The sequence below is a fragment of the Toxotes jaculatrix genome, chromosome 23 (assembly GCF_017976425.1).
Source record: "Toxotes jaculatrix isolate fToxJac2 chromosome 23, fToxJac2.pri, whole genome shotgun sequence".
Classification (NCBI taxonomy): domain Eukaryota; kingdom Metazoa; phylum Chordata; class Actinopteri; family Toxotidae; genus Toxotes; species Toxotes jaculatrix.
Genome location: NC_054416.1, coordinates 9,686,576 through 9,707,316, shown reverse-complemented (window position 1 = coordinate 9,707,316; position 20,741 = coordinate 9,686,576). Strand labels below are relative to the sequence as shown.

General features: G+C 40.2%; 1 protein-coding gene across 1 annotated transcript in view; it reads left to right on the top strand.

Moving 5' to 3' along the window:
- LOC121176805 (pyruvate carboxylase, mitochondrial-like) overlaps positions 1-20,741 on the top strand; it is a 253,601-nt gene that overhangs the window by 203,011 nt on the left and 29,849 nt on the right. The window contains exons 16-21 of the mRNA XM_041030884.1: positions 5,494-5,650; positions 8,817-9,057; positions 10,850-11,017; positions 11,951-12,032; positions 18,192-18,349; positions 18,853-18,939. Coding sequence (XP_040886818.1) covers positions 5,494-5,650; positions 8,817-9,057; positions 10,850-11,017; positions 11,951-12,032; positions 18,192-18,349; positions 18,853-18,939 — 893 coding nt within the window. The remainder of the gene's footprint in view (positions 1-5,493; positions 5,651-8,816; positions 9,058-10,849; positions 11,018-11,950; positions 12,033-18,191; positions 18,350-18,852; positions 18,940-20,741) is intronic.

Below are 20,741 nucleotides of genomic sequence, written 5' to 3'. Positions count from 1 at the left end.
TCCACACTACAATCTATCTATCTATCTATCTATCTATCTATCTATCTATCTATCTATCTATCTATCTATCTATCTATCTATCTATCTATCTATCTATCTATCTATCTATCTATCTATCTATCTATCTATCTGTCTGTCTGTCTGTCTATCTGTCTGTCTATCTGTCTATCTAATCTAATCTAATCTAATCTAAAATGTTCCTCCATGTTAATGTGTCCAGAGAACAGTGACTGTACTTTCCATGCTCTCCCAGTCTTGCTTTAGATTTGCTCCGCGTTTCATTGATGACAGTGATTGTACCCCTTTGTTTTTCTTGTGTGAGCTATGAAAATAATGTGCCATTGAAAATACATCTCGCTCCTCCATCTCATCTCCAACAAGTCAGTCTTCCGCAAGTTCCCTTCAATAGGCAATGATTGTACCTTTCACCTGCTCTTGAATGAATAGAGAGAAAATGACGCGTTATTGAAACTTCTTGAGGCATGAACAGTGCAACACTGTCCCTGTATAATATGCAATTACTCTGAAATTGGCCAGAGAAGGAAAATACGTGCCTCGTGTTTGAACAGCAACGAATTTGAACGGCAACGCGACCAATTATCAACACTTCTTGATAATGGTCCAATGTGAAGTGCAGTTGTTATGAACTGGTTTCAAAGAGTAAATTCATTTTCCCGTTTGAACACTCGAACACTTAGGACATGCACATTTGTGGAGATATGCCCAGTGCACCTCTTGAGGTTGAAACATTTAATTTAATGCTCAGTTATAGTAAACTACTCAGCGCGATTGTGCTTATATTACTTGGAGTGCTTTGAGTAGATCACAAGAGCAAACATAAGAACTAAACAACAAAAGCCTTAAGTAAAAAAGGGGGTTCTGTTTCAGTGACTGCGCTCGTCGTTAGATGGTTGAACAAAGTGAGGGGAAAAAAAAAAGCACAGGAGAGAGAGTCTCCAGTGAAACCTCTTTGGTGCTGTAAACCCTTTCTGAGATTAAATTCCTCCCAGTAGCTGATCATGGTGCACTAGTGAGGGGGAAAAGCAATATATTTCATTACTGTAGCTCTTTGAGCAGATCTCACATTAAGCAACTGTCTCCTCAACTCGTGTTTGAACAGATAAAAAGGTTATAGCCAAAGTAAATCATCGAAGAGATATTTCGATAAGAAGGGTTTAAACGCTTCCCGACTTCCATCCAGTATATCGTGATGTTATTATGAGACTGACCAGAGAAAGATGATATGTATTCAGCTTAGCCGTTTTTGAGCGGTTACATTAAAAGTAAATCTCTGAAGGGAGACTGTGAAAAGTCTCAGCGAACTCAGTCCTTCACTCTGGAGGAAATTGCCAAATTGATACCAGGGAAGCCCCTTGTCCCTGTATGTCTCATTATACTGTGTGAGCCAGCTCTGAAAGAGGAAAGTGCTGTGATTAAGGCGCATTAAATGCCCTTTTTAACATTTCATTGTCTAATATGCAAAGCTTTAAAGAGATAAATCCACCACTTTTTAAACCTAGACCATATTTAAATGTGTTTACCAAATGTTTTTGCCATCATTTCTAATCATGCATAACACAACCTCACTGATAGCTTGACTTCTGAGGATCCTAACACTCTGCTGCAGCCTCACCGGGTTAAACACACTGCAACAGGGCGATCGTTTAGTCTTTCAAAAAACTGTGATAAACCTCCTTTCAGGAAATGGAAAGCTCACTGCACAGTCTGCACATATCTACATATTTAACTGATGATAGAGCACAAACCGAGCTTTCTATCAGGTTTTTCTGTGCAAAATAGTCAATAAAACCTGATAGAAAGCATGCTTTGAGACCATGGTTGAACATTAAAGATGTTAATTTATAAGGAGCTTCCTGTTTCCTAAACCATTTACCCATTGAACTATTTAAAAGCCAGAGAGGAGCAGCAGCAGCAGTGGGGTAGGATTTTCATGACTAATTGGTGCGGTTATGTTATGCTTCAGTAGGAATAGTCATAAATATATATTTTAATAAGGCTTGAGCTAAAACAGTGAACATTTCCTTTTAAACAATTGATAATAAGATCAAATAATGTCATCATTTCCCTTTTAAGTCTTCAGCTGACTATTTTTCAGTACAATGCATAATTCATAACTGAGCAGACAATGTGGTAAATATTCTTAATCTGGGGATTTGATGCAGTAAAAGCTCTAAGTAAACACTGCAGAATAATCTGGTCTCTGAACCGAATCCAGTTACGATAAAATGGCAAGAGAAAAGTGATTAGGTCTTACTTCGTGTCTTCCTTTGAAACTCTCTCATAAAGCGCTAATGTTTGAATTGCAGTGGGAGTCGTGTTTTGAAATCTTTTGTCAATGAAAGCGCGTGAAGTTTAAACAGTCTTCTGTCTTCATAAAGAAGTTACAGAAAGTGAATATATGCTTGTCTCTCTCCCATTTATACAACCACAGCAAGAGAACATCATTGAAATCAGATGTAAAACAAGAGCTGGAGAGGTTTAAACACCTCCTGACATAATGATTCTGTAATGGGCTGATATTATGAGCAGAGGAACATAAGATTCATTTGTCTTTCTCAGTTAAGAAAAGAGAAATGTAATATGCTCTTGACTCCTCTTGAGGCATCAGTAGTTCCTGCATGAGATGATAATGAATCAGAGAAAACGGAATAGAGCATAATTATCTAAACGCTTAAAGACAGAATACATTCTAAAAAGAAACATCCCCCTGACACCTTTATTTATTTATGTTCTGTACTTTGAGGAGAAGAGCAGCTGAGGGATGTTAAAGTGAAACTAGATGTTCTTTGGCTTCATGCCAGCCTCCCTCTGAAGTCAGTGTCTGAACAGTTCATGGCTTTTGCCAACTGGTTGAGATCTCGTTGTGGAGCAGAGATTTTTTTTCTGGGTTCACTCATCTCCCCATGTTTTATATATTGTCTTCTTTGTCTCTTCTGTCTCCGTTTCCATTTATTCTTCCTGTAAACCGCTATGTAGCTTGTGTTTTGAAAAGTTTGTGGTGCCAGATATTCATGTGTTTAGTCCTTTCTATGAGTCAAGCTTCAGAAACGCTGGATCCTACACTTCCCATAATGCATCTCTGTAGATTCTTTCCCTAGACCTTCCAGGGGCATCCGTCCATAAACGCCTGCTGCTTGCAAATTCTATGCTTCAAAATCTGAAGTCGCAAGCCCAATCAGAGACATCACCAAGGGCTGTTTACTCAGACTCCATAAAGTTTCTCCGGAGTCTAAACAGTTTTTACGTGATGATTACTTTTCTTGATGAGTAAACTCAAGCTATAAAATCACTGGAGTCCCTCATTAAGAAAGGAGTGTTATAACCTATTGCAGTATATCTCAGAATAATGTGTGAATATCTGACATGTTGTTGTAAAACGCCCTTCATTCACCAGCTGCTATCCATACTCTCGTCTCATATTGAGACAACCGTGCTGTCGTGAAAAGTTCAGCTCCAGCACACACTGTCCCTCAGTGACAGCTTGTAACTGTACCTTTAAACAGATCCTCATAAATCAGTAAATAACCACAGGAGGAATAACCACCGTGCCTCTCGTGACAGGCCGTCCCCCATACAATGCACTTTCCTTACAAAATGATCAGAGACAAAGAATATTGTGGTTAGCTGTGCTCAAATCACATAGAACCAAAATAAATCACAAAAGAAAAATTACCATGTGAGTACTGAACGCTGTTACCCTGACACATCTATGTAAAAATCGTTTTGTTGTTTTTTTTTAACACAGAGTGGTCTTAGATAGGGAATATTGGTTTCACATGTTTCAGCTGCTTAAAGGCAGAATGAGTCATTGAAGAGATTAAGCCTGTGAAAGCCCTTTGAGGATTAAGTCCCTTCCTGATAAAGCATTCCTCCCTAACACCATAGAAGATACAGTAGTATGAACTAGGTCACATAATGTATCTATGCAGTTCCCCATATCTGTTTCACAGTTGGCTAATTTATCAGATGTTAAAGCTGCAGATTCTTAATTACAGTATGTGATCGTGCTGGCGTGTGCATTAAATTCAGTCCAGCTGTCGTACTTTTGTATGTTTTAAAGAATGTGAGCCGTTTTTTTTTTTTTTTTTTTGGGTCTCAAAATGTATGTGGACACAAACAAGCATGAAAATCTGTTCTATACAAAGGCAAAGCAGCCGATCCACAGCTATACAGTGGAATCACAGATGACATAAAAATTGACCTGGCAGGATAAATTGTCTGATGCATCAGAGCTATAATTGCACACTTAAGCAAAAATGCTCATAACTGCCGAGATGTGCTTATGTAACTCAATGATTCAAATTATAGATATTAATCATTTTTATTCATCATGGGCTTTCCTTTATGGGCTCAAGAGCATGAGATAGAGGTTAATTTTATAGAACCTTATTTTCCCACCAGGGGAAATTTGGATGGAGTAGAGAGTTTGCCAGCATAAGACTGTACAAGTGGTTTTATTATTGAGTTTTGCGTATAATTTACTCTTACCTAACATACTCACAGAAGATGTTCCATTGCAGGAGACAGTTTGTCCGAAAATAAGTCATTTTCCTCTCCTCCATCTTTAAACATTACATTGGGTATTGACAGCATTTCCAGCAATTGTGGGCTTTGCGTAAAGTGCTTGTTTCCATCCTTCCATCTGATTTATTTCTGCTCATCTTCCCAGCAGATTGTGCACTGCCCGCTTGTCCAAAAAGACAGGATACAGCAGTGCCCGTGCCTGATGTCCTGCATGTGGGACCAGCTGTCGGTCTTCATTCGCGTTATCAAATTGTTAGGCTAAATTCTGCTGTCCCCAGATGAATTTGTCTCACGTGCAGTGAAACATTAATACTAATGATTAAGATTAGATAGGATTGCTTGGAGTCATTTCCGTTCTAAACCAGCAGTTTAAGAGACACTGACGTAAGCTAAAATCCAAATCAGGGGGTGAAAAACATTATCCAAAAAAAAATTTGATAAAGAGGAGGGTTTTTCCCTGCTTCTCCCAGAGTAATGAACAAGCACTTGTGCTTAGTATTCTCTCCATGTCTAAATGTATGAGTGCTCAGAAAATGAAATTTAATGATGACAGTGTTGGATCAGCAGAGTTCCACTGGAGGCTTCAATATTAATAGCTAGTATCAATAATAGCTGATATGATAAACGGGTGTGAGATTCGCTAATCTACTCCCCCAGAAAGGGAAATGAGAGATTGCTATCTCTCTTTTTTTCACCCCTTCCACTGGAACATTCCTTAGATTTTACAATGACTTTAAAATGAATGATGAAAGTGATCAAGTGAACGAGTATGTGTGTGTGTTTAACGTGATAAGTTTGAAATATTAGTTTTTGAGTCGAAAATTGAGATCAAATTTTGGATGACAGATGAGATTTGAGATGACAGCTGAAATAAACTGCCATTCCCCTGTCTGTGCGTGCATGCGTGCATGCGTGTGTGTGTGTGTGTGTGTGTGTGTGTGTAATTAGGTGCTACCTTTGACGTGGCCATGCGCTTCCTGTCAGAGTGCCCGTGGAAGAGGCTCCAGGAGCTGAGAGCTTTGATCCCAAACGTCCCTTTCCAGATGCTGCTGAGAGGAGCCAACGCTGTGGGCTACACAAACTACCCTGACAATGCTGTTTTTAAGTGAGTCACATACACACACACACACACTCCCACATTCTGTCCTTCAATCAGATGTCTTGCTATGGACATGCACGCATCGCATTTCTGTCCAAATCTGTACGTTGTCCACAAACTTTGTCCTAATTAGCTCCTGTCCTGTGCTGAAGACATTTTTTTTTTTTTATTGAAATGTTGGGAAACATCAATTTGAATAAGACTTCTTGAAACCTGCTGCTTCTCCTCCAGCTTCTTTGTCTGTCATTCTCATATTTATAAATTGTCCCCCTGACTGGGTTGTTTCCATGGAAACAACATGGGTGACCATCAACTCCATACATAATTTTGTGCCTGTATGTAAGCTTAGCCGAGCATTTTACATGATTGAAATTTCTTGCAGTCCATGAATAATTACACAAACAATTAGGTTAAAACAATAGCAAGGCAATTACTGCCAATGTAACAGTGCAGCAAAAACAATGCATAAAAGCATGGAAGATTTTCTATAGACCAAAAAGATGTAAGCTGATGCTACAGCTTATCACATGGACTCTTCTTACAAGACGAAACCTAGTTGGCATCAGAAGTAACAGAAAGCCAAATTCTGCAGGTCTTTCACCAGACTATTGCCAAAATGCTTTATTCATCATATTGTAATGTTTGTAAATTTGAATCATTGTGAACATGTTCCTCGCTTCCTCACTACAACTGTTGTCTGAAGGTTTAGTCTTTTTAATGAGGAGATTTTTGTTTTGGCAAAATTTCTTTAAAAAGCCTTGTTGCTAAGATCCTTTATATTTCATGCTGGATTCCACACTTGGGTAAACTCGGTCTGTTGAGGTTTGTTTTGTGCGTGTGTGTGCACACGATTTGTTATGTGATCATAATAGCTGTTGTTATTGTAGAGTGTGAAGCCCATATGTGCTGGACACCATGAGGTGCAGGACATGTAAACCAGTTCTGAAATACAATACTTTCTCTTTCTTAACCCTTATTTCTTAAACTTGCTCATTCCTCTCAAGTCATATTATCTTTTTCTCTGTTTAATCAACTTCTGGATACTTTTAGGGGATTTATTTTTAACTTGACTTATTTTTTTTTCGATGTGGTTTAACATGATTATTCATAAAAGATAAATTTACATATGTATGGAACCTACATCCGTACATAAATACAAAATACACTATTAATTCACCCCTGTAAATCACACAATCAACACATAAAATGTTTTTTTAATCATTATTTTGTTCTTTCCCTTTCTACCTTAAACACTCTCATAGCTTTATAAACAGAAGGTCCATACTACTTGCTGTTTCCAAGGAAAGGCATCTTGAGTTAATCCTCAGCAGACGAAGGTTCTCAGTTGAGAACAAAAGTTGATTTAAGCTCCACTTTTGAATTTTTTTTTCCCTCCTACTCCTACATTGTATAAAACAGACTCGTGTGTAGCACGAAGCCTTCAGACGCAGCTGCTTTATTTCTAAATATATCCAAATGCATATAGTGTAAGGTATCTAACCTCAAACCACACAACTGGCACACACAGTTAATCAGGTCAGTGTGGTTGATGTGGTCCTGTTGCCTCCTACCACGCTCAGTGAGTTACATACATCTCACAGACATATTGTTGATTCACATGTACACCAGTAAATAGTCCTGAGCCTACACACATGCATACACACGCCTCTAACACTTTTCCGAACGGATTCACAAACTACCTCGATGATGTGGATGACTCATGTATACTTGAGCGCACACACCTGCAGTCAGTTTGACACACACACACACACACACATATACACTGTGTAATTCCCCTCACCTCAAATAAATTAGTAGTGGCTTTATGACTAATGCAGCTGTCCCCTTCTCCCTCCCTCCCATTGAATCACACGCACACATAGACCTCCCCTATCCTCCCTATTTTTTTTTTTTTTGCGCCCCTTCTCCTCCCCCCTCGACTATCATATAGTCATTATTTATCCCCACTCTTATAACTCCCTGTTTTACGCCTCCATTCATCTCTCTGCATTACACACTTCTTTCCCTCTTTTTAACTCCCTCTTTCTATCCCGACTGCCCCCGCCGCCACCACCACCGCTCTGTGTCCCACAGGGGGAGTGCCAGCGAAAATTTGCACGATTGTGATTAATGGCTTTGATCTGTTTGCCCGGCTCTCTCTCTCCATCCTCCCTTCACTCTGTCACTCTCTCGCCCTCAGTGTTTTTTAGCGTGGCAGCCTGCAGCCAAGTGGCCTGAGCATCTTCATTAACTAAATCAAATCAAAGTGTAATTTCATTTCGTTTCATTGATTTTAAAGTGCATTTCACAGGGTCACAGTACAGTACACTGCAGCAAGAGGGGTGTAAAATTTAAAAATATCTAAAACGCCTGGAGGGTTGCTAAGTGGATCATCTTGTCACTTGAAGGAAACAAATTTTTTTTTTACAGAAAAACTTTCGGGTTCGCATGAATAATGATCCCTTCAGCTCTGAGTCAGAGACGTAGGACTGTACAGTGTGTTTGATTTGGTGCCAAACAACGTCCACTAGACAGCAGTTGTATACATTGTAGTGCTAAATAAATACTGGACACGCAGACGTTGGACTGGTAATCCCCTCGTAGCACAACATTAAGTAAGTCTGTTTATTTGCCAAAATGAAAGCTCTTAGTGTTTGTAAATATTGCATTCACAGCAACACAGCTACGGTAAGCACTCACCCCGGCTATGAAAAAGCTGATGAAGATACGGGGGCCAAGGCTATAATAGGGAAGGATTTACCACTAGCAGCTTGGATAATGAGGCGGGTATGCGTTTCTCTCGAGTTATTGTGGGCTCCCGTAAGCTGTGTAAGCTCACTTTTCATGGAAGTAGTGAGAAAATTGTATCAACGCAGGTACAGTGATATTTACGAGTGGCGATATGGAGATAGATATAAACAGCTTATCCCAACCCAGATGTGCGCCATTATCTAGGATACCCTGTGCATGAAGGCGGACTCATTATAACCGTGAGAGTGAGAGGGATGGTGTGATAATCTTGCGGTGAACAGAAAGTCTTGACTGCCTCTCCAGTCTGTCTCTGCCTCTAATTTGAATACTATTTGAATATAATTTAAAAAATATATATAAATCTGCAGTTGGCTAACATTTTTTCTGCCCCCCCCCCCCTCTCCCCCCCTCTCCCTTCCAGGTTTTGTGAGGTGGCCAAGGAGAACGGCATGGACATCTTCCGTGTATTTGATTCCCTGAACTACCTGCCCAACATGCTTCTGGGGATGGAGGCTGCCGGAGCAGCAGGCGGCGTAGTCGAGGCTGCCATCTCTTACACGGGTGACGTGTCTGACCCGATGAGGCAGAAGTACTCCCTGGACTACTACGTGAAACTGGCGGATGAGCTCGTTAAAGCCGGAACCCACATCCTGTGTATCAAGGTGAGAAAGTGAAAACAAGATCTAGAGTTGTATCAAGAGTTTGCTTTGAATCTAAAGATTCTGGCACTTATTATTTACTTATTATTTGCCTCTGTGTTGAAGTTTGTGCCCATCTGGCACAGAAATAACATAAAAACAACAGAAAAAGAGCGTTTGAAAATACTCATTTGCTCTTGTATACACACTGTTTTGGCATGCTTTAACCTGCCAAAGGATGGACCTCCTTTGGAAGGTAAGATATTTACATTGAATAATGGAAATCCTGATCAAATTACCATTATTTAATAATGTAAATGAGCTGCGGTGTGTGTTTATTCACTCCTTTTAACCTGTGTTGAATATGTTTATTTATGACTACCTACACTGCAGCAGCTACCACTGCAACTCGCTCTACCTCTGTTGCTATTGTTACATTTGGCACTACTGCCACTGAAATAGCAAAATGTTAGCTGATATTCAGCCTAATGCAAAAATAGATTAAGAAAATCTGGAATTTCCAAGAACCAGCTTCACTAATGTATCAGAGTGAAGTGAAACCCTTTTACAGACAACACACATACATGCATTAGAGGGATTACCATTTTGATTAATAGACAACACTCACATGTTAACTGCTGAACACATGAGGTTTTTTTTATTTGCTCCTTTTGAAGTAACTTGTATACTTGAGCTACTTATCTAAATGAGTAGACTGATAACGCTCACATTGAATTAATTTCTTTATTCAAGCATGACAGAATATTTTCAAACGTGAAATGATAAACTCCGGCTCTACCGCAGTGTGAACCATAACACGCAGCAGTGGCAATCTCATAAAAGGCTTGCACAGCTAATGAGATTAACTTTTAAAAGAGGAAATGAGCATGCATTATAACTTCAAGGAGTACAATGATCATCAAAGGGAGCGCAACTAAACATCTAAGCTCTGTCTGGGAACTTGTGTTAATATCAGTTAAGATTTATACATTATAATCATCTTTGCGAGACTGTGAAACCGTCAACTTTAGCCAGTATTTTGTTCTTCTAATTAAAATAATTTCCGTGCGCGTATTTAATCTTTTTTTTTGAGAACTACAGAAATGTGATTTCTTCAACAACAACAAATAAAAGGGCTTTTTGATCCAGATTAATTCAAACTAGCTTTCTCACACATGGTCTGGAATAGGACTAGATGTAGCTGGGTCTTGAATTAACAGAACTAAACTCCCAAAAGATGAACACCGGCTTAAATTCAGCATCCAGTGGTGGCAGGTTTGACGAATTCATCAAATCAAGACACATTGATTATTTGGATGATTTCAGCCATCACTGCCCCTTCTTTTTCAGTCCTAATCGCTTTCTCTCTGCTTCCATTGTTTCCATCTGTTTTTACTTATTTGAATCCACCAAATTATCAGCACTTTGCGGTGTGTTCCAGCTTTCATGAGCAGCCTCGGGCCAGTCTTGTGTGCACATTCTCTCACTAATGAGGACTAAGGCAGGTGGTTGAAATTAATCTTGTTTAACTTAGTCCAGGACTCCGTTTCCAAAATTTAATGTGTTGCAGAAAGCCACTTAAAACACATCTAGATTAAGGTGTGTTTGTTTTGTTTTTTATTCATTGTGTGTCTAGGAATCTAGTCCCAAGAGTTTTAGGAATGTATGTGTGGATCTAAAAGAGAAAATACATGGTAATGTAGGACATAGGATATTAAGCCGAATGCCACAGACATTTTTCGTTCCATTTTTCCTTTGACCCTTTTGCTACTCCCTCCTTACGTCTCTCTCTCTCTCTCTCTCCCCACCTCACCAGGATATGGCCGGCCTTCTGAAGCCAGAAGCCAGCAAGCTTCTGGTCGGCGCTCTGAGAGACCGTTTCCCAGATGTACCGATCCATGTGCATACACACGACACAGCTGGAGCCGGAGTGGCTGCCATGCTGGCCTGTGCTGAGGCTGGAGCTGACGTAGTTGACGTGGCTGTGAGTGTTCATGTTTGCAGTACAGAAGCCTCAGAGAGGTTTTCAGTTCTTATCCGTTTCTGCTAACTTCCTGTTTAATTCCTTTAATTAAAAACTGACATCTGTAAATGTACACTTTTATACCAGACTTCCCACAGTATCATCTCAACTGTGGGAAGCCTGACATGTAACAAGTACCAACCACTATACACATTCAACTGAAATAATAATTTGTAGGCCCAGGTCCACCCACAGTTTACCCCGACAACATGAACAAACATTAATTTTCCACCAGCTTCTGCAGTTTGCATTGTGAAATGTCACTAAAACAAAGACGGAACAATTGTTGAAGCCAGTAACATTTCCCTTACTGTGTTCACTGGCGCATGCTGCCAGCATGGGCAGTTTCATTAAAACAATTGGCTGCTATTTGCAGTTTTTGGGCCGTTCTGTTGTGCGGTGCCTTGTAACACTGTATGAAACAAACAACCGACTGTCCACCATGGATCAGACACACCCACCAGAAACATTTGTTTGTATCGATTCCATTGGTTTATGTAGTTAAATTGTGTCTTTTCACTTTGCCAAGTGATAAAACATTCATGTACGCTAACTAACAAGATGAAGCATGCTGAAATACACTCGACAGGGCAGGGAACACGGCCAAGACGTTGGAGTTTTTGGAGATAAAATTCCTCTGTCTTTTGATGGGAAGTTGCTTTTTTGTGTTTTCTTTCTAGTAATCATTATTTATACATGCACACGTTTTATTTTTGTTTTTGTTTTTTTTTAGAAAAATACCACTATGTGGACACAGATTTACAGCCTGGCACACCACACCTTTTAGTCTGTGTACATAAAATCAATCCACTAAGGTGTGCACCCACATAATGCACATTTACATGGATTAAAGCTTTTAGTCAAACAGCATTTATATTGATTGTCTCTCTGTAGGTCGACTCTATGGCTGGCATGACTTCTCAGCCCAGCATGGGAGCCATCGTGGCCTGCACCAAGGGGACCAAGCTGGATACTGGTAAGTGGACATTCAGACATTACTGACTGTTATTTTTTTCATTGTTTTAATTGAGTGAAGTAAATTATAAAGAACAGGTTGAAAATAATGTGTTGCAGCAAACACGAATATCCACACCAATCATTTATTGTAGTATGTAGCTGGTAATGAAACAGTGTCTCTTAGTTCACCAGTCTTCCCCAGAAATAATTTCTTGTCTTTCTGAGAGTCTACTACTTTTCTTGAGGGGGGAAAAAAAAATCAATCAACGAATCAATAAATGGCAGAGCGCATCACTAATTATGGCCCTAAGTCGGAAAGACCGACACATTCAGCTTAGTGATAACGTGCACAGCCAATTACGAGAGGAAGATGTTAAACAGAGACAGACCAAAAGAAAGAGACTGACATGGTCGATGAAAACTGATGTTCTGTTAAACAAACATACAAAACACTCTTGATCCATGAAATAAACCGTTCCTATATAGTACTGAATAGAGGATGAGAGGTGGATTTGATGTTTATATACCTATCTGACTGTATATAAAATTATTGGTTGTATAGCCGAATGAGGTGGCCTTGTTTTGATCACAGCGAGATAAAAGTGAAAATTTTCTGCCTTGACCAATGAGCAGCTCTCCGTGGAGCATTTAGGGGTTAAAGGCTTCTCCCACGGCAACCTTGAAATGACTGTTGGTTACTCCTTTGCTTCTCAGCCCACGTTCTGTGCAGTTGTATCGGAGATCTTTCAGTCCTAAGCCTGTCTCTCTACACTCTGGACCACCCCTGCTTTATTCCATCTTCTTAGGAGGTCAAATGATAAGTGGAAGGATGGATTTATAATGTGTTCATTCCCTTTTGGGTTGGTTTTATTTTTGTTGTTGTTATTGTTGTTGTGCACGGTGTTCTGCTCAGTGTAGTTTTCATGGGCTGTGAAAACGCTGGAGCCCCTCCCTCCTCTGATAACTGACCGGGCTCAGTGACCTCTGCCTCCCACTGTGATAGTGATGGGCGCAGAGTGGAAAATATGTTAAAACAGCCAGTTGTAGAAGCGTTTTTTTTTTTTTTTTTTTTTTAAACGGAAGGAACATGTAACAGGCTCAAAGAATTAAAAGTGATGTGGAGTTTGCTGCTTAGTTATGCAGAGTAATGCTATTGGGAAAACTGACTCAGCTCTACTAACTAGATCTGATAGCTAATTTCCATTACTCAGAACCACGAAAAGCTCTGTTAATTATGTTTACACTATTCACAGTGCACAGCTCGTGGACTGTCTGCTGCTGGAGTGCAGGATACTATTAACATCATAATCACTGTATGGTAGCTAAGTGATTTGCACTTAGGTACCATACAGTAACAAACTGATTTATGTTTTTGATGCACAACTTTAAACCAAGTCCTCCTTGTTTTCATATCTACAGTCTCACTGATGCCATGACACATGGTCGGGAGTATTTTGTGCAGGTCCTGTCAAACATCTGAACATCTTACAGTGCATGCTTTCCCTTAAAAATCATTTGCGTATCTTAGATCAGTGTTAGACCGTATTCCTCTAGTTCTGGGAAAGGTGTGGTCAGAAGTTCTCCTTTCTACACAAAAAAATGGGAAAAGTTAAATCACTGGTCTGCAAAAACAAGATTATCAGCTGGTGCTGAGTTTCTTTTTTAAAATGAAAAAAAGGAATTAATTAAAAAAAACAAAAACAAAACAAAAGCAATGCTCCTTGCATTTCTTTGGCAGTACTGTTGTGTTTTGTGGCACTTAATTTCCATGGATGAGGGGCCACACCGCCAGCATGATGTCACACTGATATTTCCAGTTCAGCTGCAGTGGTGTTGTAAAGCAGGGTCTTGGTCGTGTTCGTCCCTCAGTGTGAACGGGCTCCTGTTCTAGACTCATTGTTACCGCAGCAATATTTAACAATCGTACAGGGAGAAATCTGTCATAGAGGAGGAAGCAATTTCTGTAATAGTCCATAAAGCAACACAACAACAGAGCCATTAAGACATGCTGTGTTTTGAGTGTGATGTGTGACTTGTGCTTTGAAAGGAAAGCCTCTTGCTTCACTGCTGCTCCCTCCATCTACACCCTCAACCAACCGCTGAATCCAACAGGTTCACATCCATTCTCTGGAGCTGGCAAATATTGTTCTGGGCAATGCAGGAAACATGACACATTACATATCTTAAGTATCAGAGTGAGAGAAACTCCCATCATTTAGACACAGTCCAGTTTAGTGACAGAATATCAATTTGTGAGCCCTCAGCACCCGGAAAAAAGGGAGAGAAAGACAAGGTCGTTACTCAAGAGCGAGAGGTTTTCAAGTCTGTCAGTTTATTCATGGAATTTCAATTTGCTTCACTCGAGACCAAAAGTGGGATGCAGGATGTCTCCCAAACACACACTCACACACACATGTGCATACTTATATTGTATCCTGATGTGACCCTGGTCCATGCATTATGCATACACATGCAGACAAACTCCTCCTCACTTCCAGATTCTTTTATACCTGTCACCTTGTGCTCTTCTCTTCTTTTCATCTCTGCCTCTCTTTGTGCCTTTTCCCCCTCTTCCATCTCCGTTTGCCTATCTCACTACTTTTGTAATCATGCAGCCTACTGCCTTGGATACATCCATACCTTCATAACCTTATTCTTCTCACTGCTTTCCTTCCCTCCCTCCCCTCTTTCTACCATCTCTGTTACAAAGCAGTAGTCAGTGCTGTGCTGTGTGCTCAGCCTCCCTCCCCCTCCACGCTCTCATGCCTTTTCCTATCACCCCCGCTTATTTCACATTGTCTCTCCCTCCTCCTCCTTCGCTCCCTCCCTCCCTCTCACTCAGTGATAAAGCAATTAACAGCACTTCACATGCCTATTTCACTCCCTCAGACTCCCTCTCTCTTTGCTCTTTCCCTTCCACTCCTTGAGTATCTCCCACAGTATCTCTTTGTCTTGAAGAAGCAGAGCTTCACTGGTTAATCCATTTGTCTTTAAGGTGTCGGTGTGTTTATTCAGTCAGCCACACTGTGCACACACACCCATGCATTTTATCATTAGAAAAAGTCATACATATTCACAGACACTTGTGCAGTTGAATAATGAGACATGTTTAAGTGGCCTTTGTGTTTGTTTGGCACAGCATTTAATACCTTTTCCCATGGATTTAATTGATGAGGAATTTTCAGCAACCACAGTGCAGCAATGCAGCCATTAAAGATGTAGCAGGCATTTAACACACCATGTAGAATGTGCACACAGCGCACACAAAGCATAGATATTGCTATTACTACTATTACTATTTGTAGGTACTCAAACCACAGACTGACTCACAGCCACTGTGCCCAGACAGAGAGGCAGGTGAACACACATTTGGCTTCTTGTTTGCCTTCCTCATCTCTCCCTGTCTTCATCTGCCGGAGTTCAGCTTTCACTTCTTTTCTTCCTGACTCTTCTTGCGTCTCATCTGTCTTCATCTATGATTTAGTTTAGCCCTCATCACCTCATCACGCACAAACCGTATGTGTGTGGCTGCCTTTCTTCAACTCAGTGTGTCTGTTTTGGTGTGGAGGAGGCATACAACATAATGAATGTAAATATGTGTGTGTCTCTGTCTGTTTGTCTCCTGCATTAGTGCGGTTGCACTGCTAATGAGTTGTACATTGATGGCACTTTGTCACTGCCTAGCAGACATAATGATAATGATCTATGGATAATCATGTGCTTGTGTGCTTGCATGTCTTTGTGATACACACACATGGTTTAGTGGTGTGTAGTCACTGATGACTTTGGCGGTATAACCAGCAGCCCAGAAAAAAACAATGCTGTATTTACCTCAAACAAAATTTTTGAAACTTCAACATCCACATTTTTAAAGTGTATAAATACACAAGTTAGGTCATCACAGAGATTAGAGACACAGAGTAGATATAACATAACATTGGAGTGTTTGCTTCGTTACAGCCAGCTTTGCAGTTGGTTGAGAACGATGCTTGTGCCATGACTCCTCGCCAAAGTGCTTTTCTGATAATTTAAGTTAGTCGATTCAGCTTTCACAAGACTTTCCAGCTCACACAGGTGTGGTTTCTAGCTAATTGGACTTCTCCTCGGGAAACTGTGGGCTCGTGGAAAGAAGTTTTCTGGCAGATGCTGTCGCTCAGCTGTTAGAACAGCTGCTTCTCCACCAAGAGGTCAGGGATTCAAACCCTACTTTAAATTGCATTTTGGTTCTTTAAAGTAATAAAATTCAACCATTGTCCCTTTACTGAGTCACTAACCGTTCCCATTAGAGCTAGTGACGTCACTCAGAGGAGGGACAGTCAGTTGGGGGGCCCACCATTTGATCCAGACTGAAATCTGATCTTAACAGCTATTGCACTTGGTCGACATGAAACCTGGTACAGATGTAACATGGTGAAATGTACATCATATTCACCAATATTTAACCATCCTTCACGTAGCCTCGGTACAACAGACCAGAATGCAGTGTGTCCTCAGTTTTGCACAGAGGCAGAGCTCTTTGTGTTTTCAGTTGGGAGAACTCAGTTACTTCTATTTCTGCATACTTGACGGAAAGATGAAGTGTAGTTTGAGGTGTTCAGCTAGAGGTGGGTGAAATTTGACCTGAGCTGACCTTTAAATCAACAGAGGCCTGCGCTCACGTTGAACATGCCATTGTTTTCCCCTTGAAAATGGAGGCTGTAATTTCACAATAGAGGCATAAATGCAAGCTACAAAAATGGTGTTCTCAAACAGAGAAGGAAATTGACCTAATTACTGACTGGCTTGGCAGGCAGCTGAATTTGAGCAGCAACAACATGCACATTAATTTCACATTAATTTCACAGTAGCTCCATTTCCCCGCCAAGATCACAGTGGAAGCACACAAACAGTGTTTGGAGTAAGTACTCGCTTTGAATCAAAAAATTCAAGCTTGTCACTTAGTTGTTGTAGATGTAACAAGCTAAGTTTGTCTCATTAACATGGCTGATTTTTGTCATCATTAGCCAAAAACTCAGTGTGCTCCCATTACTGTCGTGACATTAAAGCAGATTTTTCCTTTCAAGGTAATCAGCTTTAGCACACCTTAACTGGCTGCAGCAGAATGTCATGAATACGAGCAACAGATGTTTTTTTTGAGGATGACAAAATATCACAGGGATTTAATGAGCCGCTCTGATGTGGGAAAGGCAGGATGAAAATGCAGAGTGAGTTCAAGCTCACTTAGCAGCTAATAGTACAGTACCTACACTGCAGTTCAGGCTTGTTCAAGCTTTTCTGCCTTGTAAACCATTTTAAGTCCCAAAATTGTCTTGACTTAAAGTAATTTTGCCCAAAAGCGAGTTCCTGGAGGATTATACGCTGCAGAAATGTCTTGGCTGACATTTTGGTTTGCTTACTTTTTTGACATTGAGGACCCTGGTATAGTAAATCATAAAAACCAACACTGTGCTGTGGTTGGAGGCACATTGTTCTGGCAGACAAAGTAGTGTATGCTTAAAAAAAAAACTCAGCACACTGTCAAAACTGTGACAAGTTTCACATCATGTTTATATTTTCATACATCAAACTCAACAGCATGAGCCCAGTACTGTCACAGATTGCTAGCTGGCACAGGTTTTGAGATGACTAATTCAGATAAATGGCAGGTTGCCACATAAGCTTCCACATCATATCCATTATATTTATAATAAATATCACATTGAATTCCTTCTTTTTGGTTTCTGTAACTTCCTGTTCAGGAAGTTACAGATTTCCCCTTTAAATAGGAATTAGCAATTAGTCATTGTTATACACACATTCATCTTGGTCAATACAGAACAAACTGAATTCAACCAGTGGTGGAAAAAGTACAAATACTTTGGTAGCAGCAAAATGCAGTTAAAGTACTTGAGTAAATGTACTTTGTTACTTCCCACCTCTGAATTCATTCATGTTTCCATGATGATAAAGCTTTTATTTCTCCACATATTTCATGCTTTATATTTATATCCTGAAGACACAAAAATATTACCAGTGTTTTTGCATTTGATGTTCCCACTTGCTACATCTTTGTCTTAAGGCAAATAGAGTAGCAAACTCTGCTTCAAATTACTGTAGATCTGTGTTGTCAAGTCCCATTAAAAGCCAAAAGTGCATGGCGACCGTTGATCTGATGTCGCTTTGCTCTCCTCTGTCTCAGGCATTGCTCTGGAGAAGGTGTTTGACTACAGCGAATACTGGGAAGTCGCCAGAGGCCTCTATGCTCCATTTGACTGCACAGCTACAATGAAATCTGGCAACGCTGACGTCTATGAGAATGAAATACCAGGAGGACAGTACACCAACCTTCACTTCCAGGTACAGTGAGCTATTCTGGGCCTCTTTTTTTTATACTGTGTCTTTTTGTCAGTGATTGATTTTGAATCTAAATAAGTTAAAATACATTTCACAAAGCTCTTTGCCAAAATCGTAGCTCCTTAGGATGGAGTGTTGGCGGTGGTTGGTGCATCAGTACACAGTCACACTTTGAAAACTGTCACAGTCTGTTTTAAAGCGACTGAATCCACTGTAAAAAAAAAAAAGAAAAAAAAAAAAGTTGTGACCTGTTTATATCAACGAGTGAACAAGTTCACAAATTACAGTTTCCAGTGGATGTCGCACTGGCCCATCTGGCCTTTGCTACATGAGCATCTTCACCATAAATTTAAGAGCTGTGGGTGTCACCGCAAAAATTATAGCCTTAAATCACAGGTTGACACCAAATGGCCCACAATGCCTTCACTTAACTCAGGGAGTTATAAAAAAATAATTTTTACTCTACTCATTCATACTGTTACTTGTTTCACTGTGGCTGATTGCAGGCTCATAGTATGGGACTGGGAAATAAATTCAAGGAGGTGAAGAAGGCCTACACTGAAGCCAACAAACTGCTGGGGGACCTCATTAAGGTGAGACATGAAGATAAAACATCACAAATTCCTCTTTATTATCACGAGTGTAGCTGAGCAATTTCTACATTATTGTAGTTTTACCAGCACCACAGGCTGTAAGTATAAAGATGTATGCTGTGGCAGTTATGTCACCTGTAGCTTCCTGATATTGGTATTGATAACAGAAAATCCTAAGTTGACTTGACTTTGACATTAATATATTCAAAGCTCTTTCATTTAAGACTTAAAATGGTAATATTACCCTGTAACACAGAGCAGATTGAAATATGGATGGGAAAATAAAGGGCAGTTAAACAATCGCATGCAAAAAGTCAGGCACGTAGTGCATTTCACTTCACTTTGCTCACTTTCTCAGTACATTATATCTAAGACAAGAAGGGAAACATGATCTGGAAAGTGAAATGTTTCTACCCTGGCACCTCTCATGCTGGATGCTTCTGCCAAGCTGCCCCTCTTTCTTTGCATGGCTGAGCCTAACAAGCCCAGATTAAGTTTGGTACATCCACCATTCTGTGCTGTCTGGATTCACTTTCAGCTACACAGGCTGTCTGACCTTCCCTGGCTTGCTTAAGTAACTGTAAGGGAAAGTAATATTTGCCTGTTCCTTAACTAGACATTTCTACCCTAAGCTGGCAAATAATACTTAATGTACTGTATGAATATACATTTTAACAGAACTTAACCAACTTTTATTTCAGCCGGTAAGACAGATTTATTCAGATACTGGAGAAGTTTTGTTATTTGTATCATCAGCTTTATGTTAGCTTGGGTAGAAACTCCAGTGAACCAGTGCTGGGCTGATTTCCTGAAGGGCACATTAATCGTAGTCATATAGAGGGAGCTGTGTTGCCAGTTCTGCAGGCAACAAATTCATTCTCAGCCTAAATTCACCTCTTGCCTGCCCTTTTGTTTTTTTTTTTTCATCGTCTTTGATTAATTCTTTTGTTTCTCTCCCTTCATTATTTACCATCACAGCTTAGTAATGGATTCATCCCTCTTTCATCGTGTTCACGCTCACTCTCTCTGTAATTATTTTGTTCTCTCGTTTGCATTCTCTTCCTTCATCAAGCTGCCCTCTCACTTTTCTTTTTCACCTTTCGCTTTCTCATTCTGCTGCTGCTTTACACACATTTATTATGCCGCCATCTTTCTTATTTTTCACTCTCTCATGTAGTTGACATGGTCCCCCGAATTCCCCATTACTCTACCTCCACCCTTCTCTCTCATTCTCTTTTTTTTAATCGTCTTTCTGTCTCTCTCCCACTTTTCCTAATTTTCTTTCCTCCTCTCTGTTTTCCTCATCAATTCCTCTCCCCGACCTCCCCTACCCTCTCCCCATGCTCTCTATCAATTCAATTAAGACTTGGCGGGCTTCACTGCACAAGCCAATGTTGGCTTAATGTGCCTATGGGTCCGGTTACCCTCTCTGTTGTATCCTGTTAGCTTGACAATGGCTGCGTCTCTCACACTGTTGGCTTGTCGATAAGGGAGGAGGAGTGTGCTTGTCAGATATAGATATAAAATAGACACACCACACACTGCACTGGCAGTAAGGAGAGCAACCAAGGTATATACATTGACCATGATCTCCCACACGCTCACACACACATGCACCCACAGAGCTGGAATATCATATCTTTGATACTCGGAGCTGTGGGTAAAGGATTGTGCTTGCCTGAGGACTGAATTTCCAGACCACTTAATACATTAAAAATTAGGGATATTTACAGAATGCTGCACCTCCTCACCATGAAATAGACAAACAACTCTAATTATGTCATGTTTTAAAAAAGTTTTAA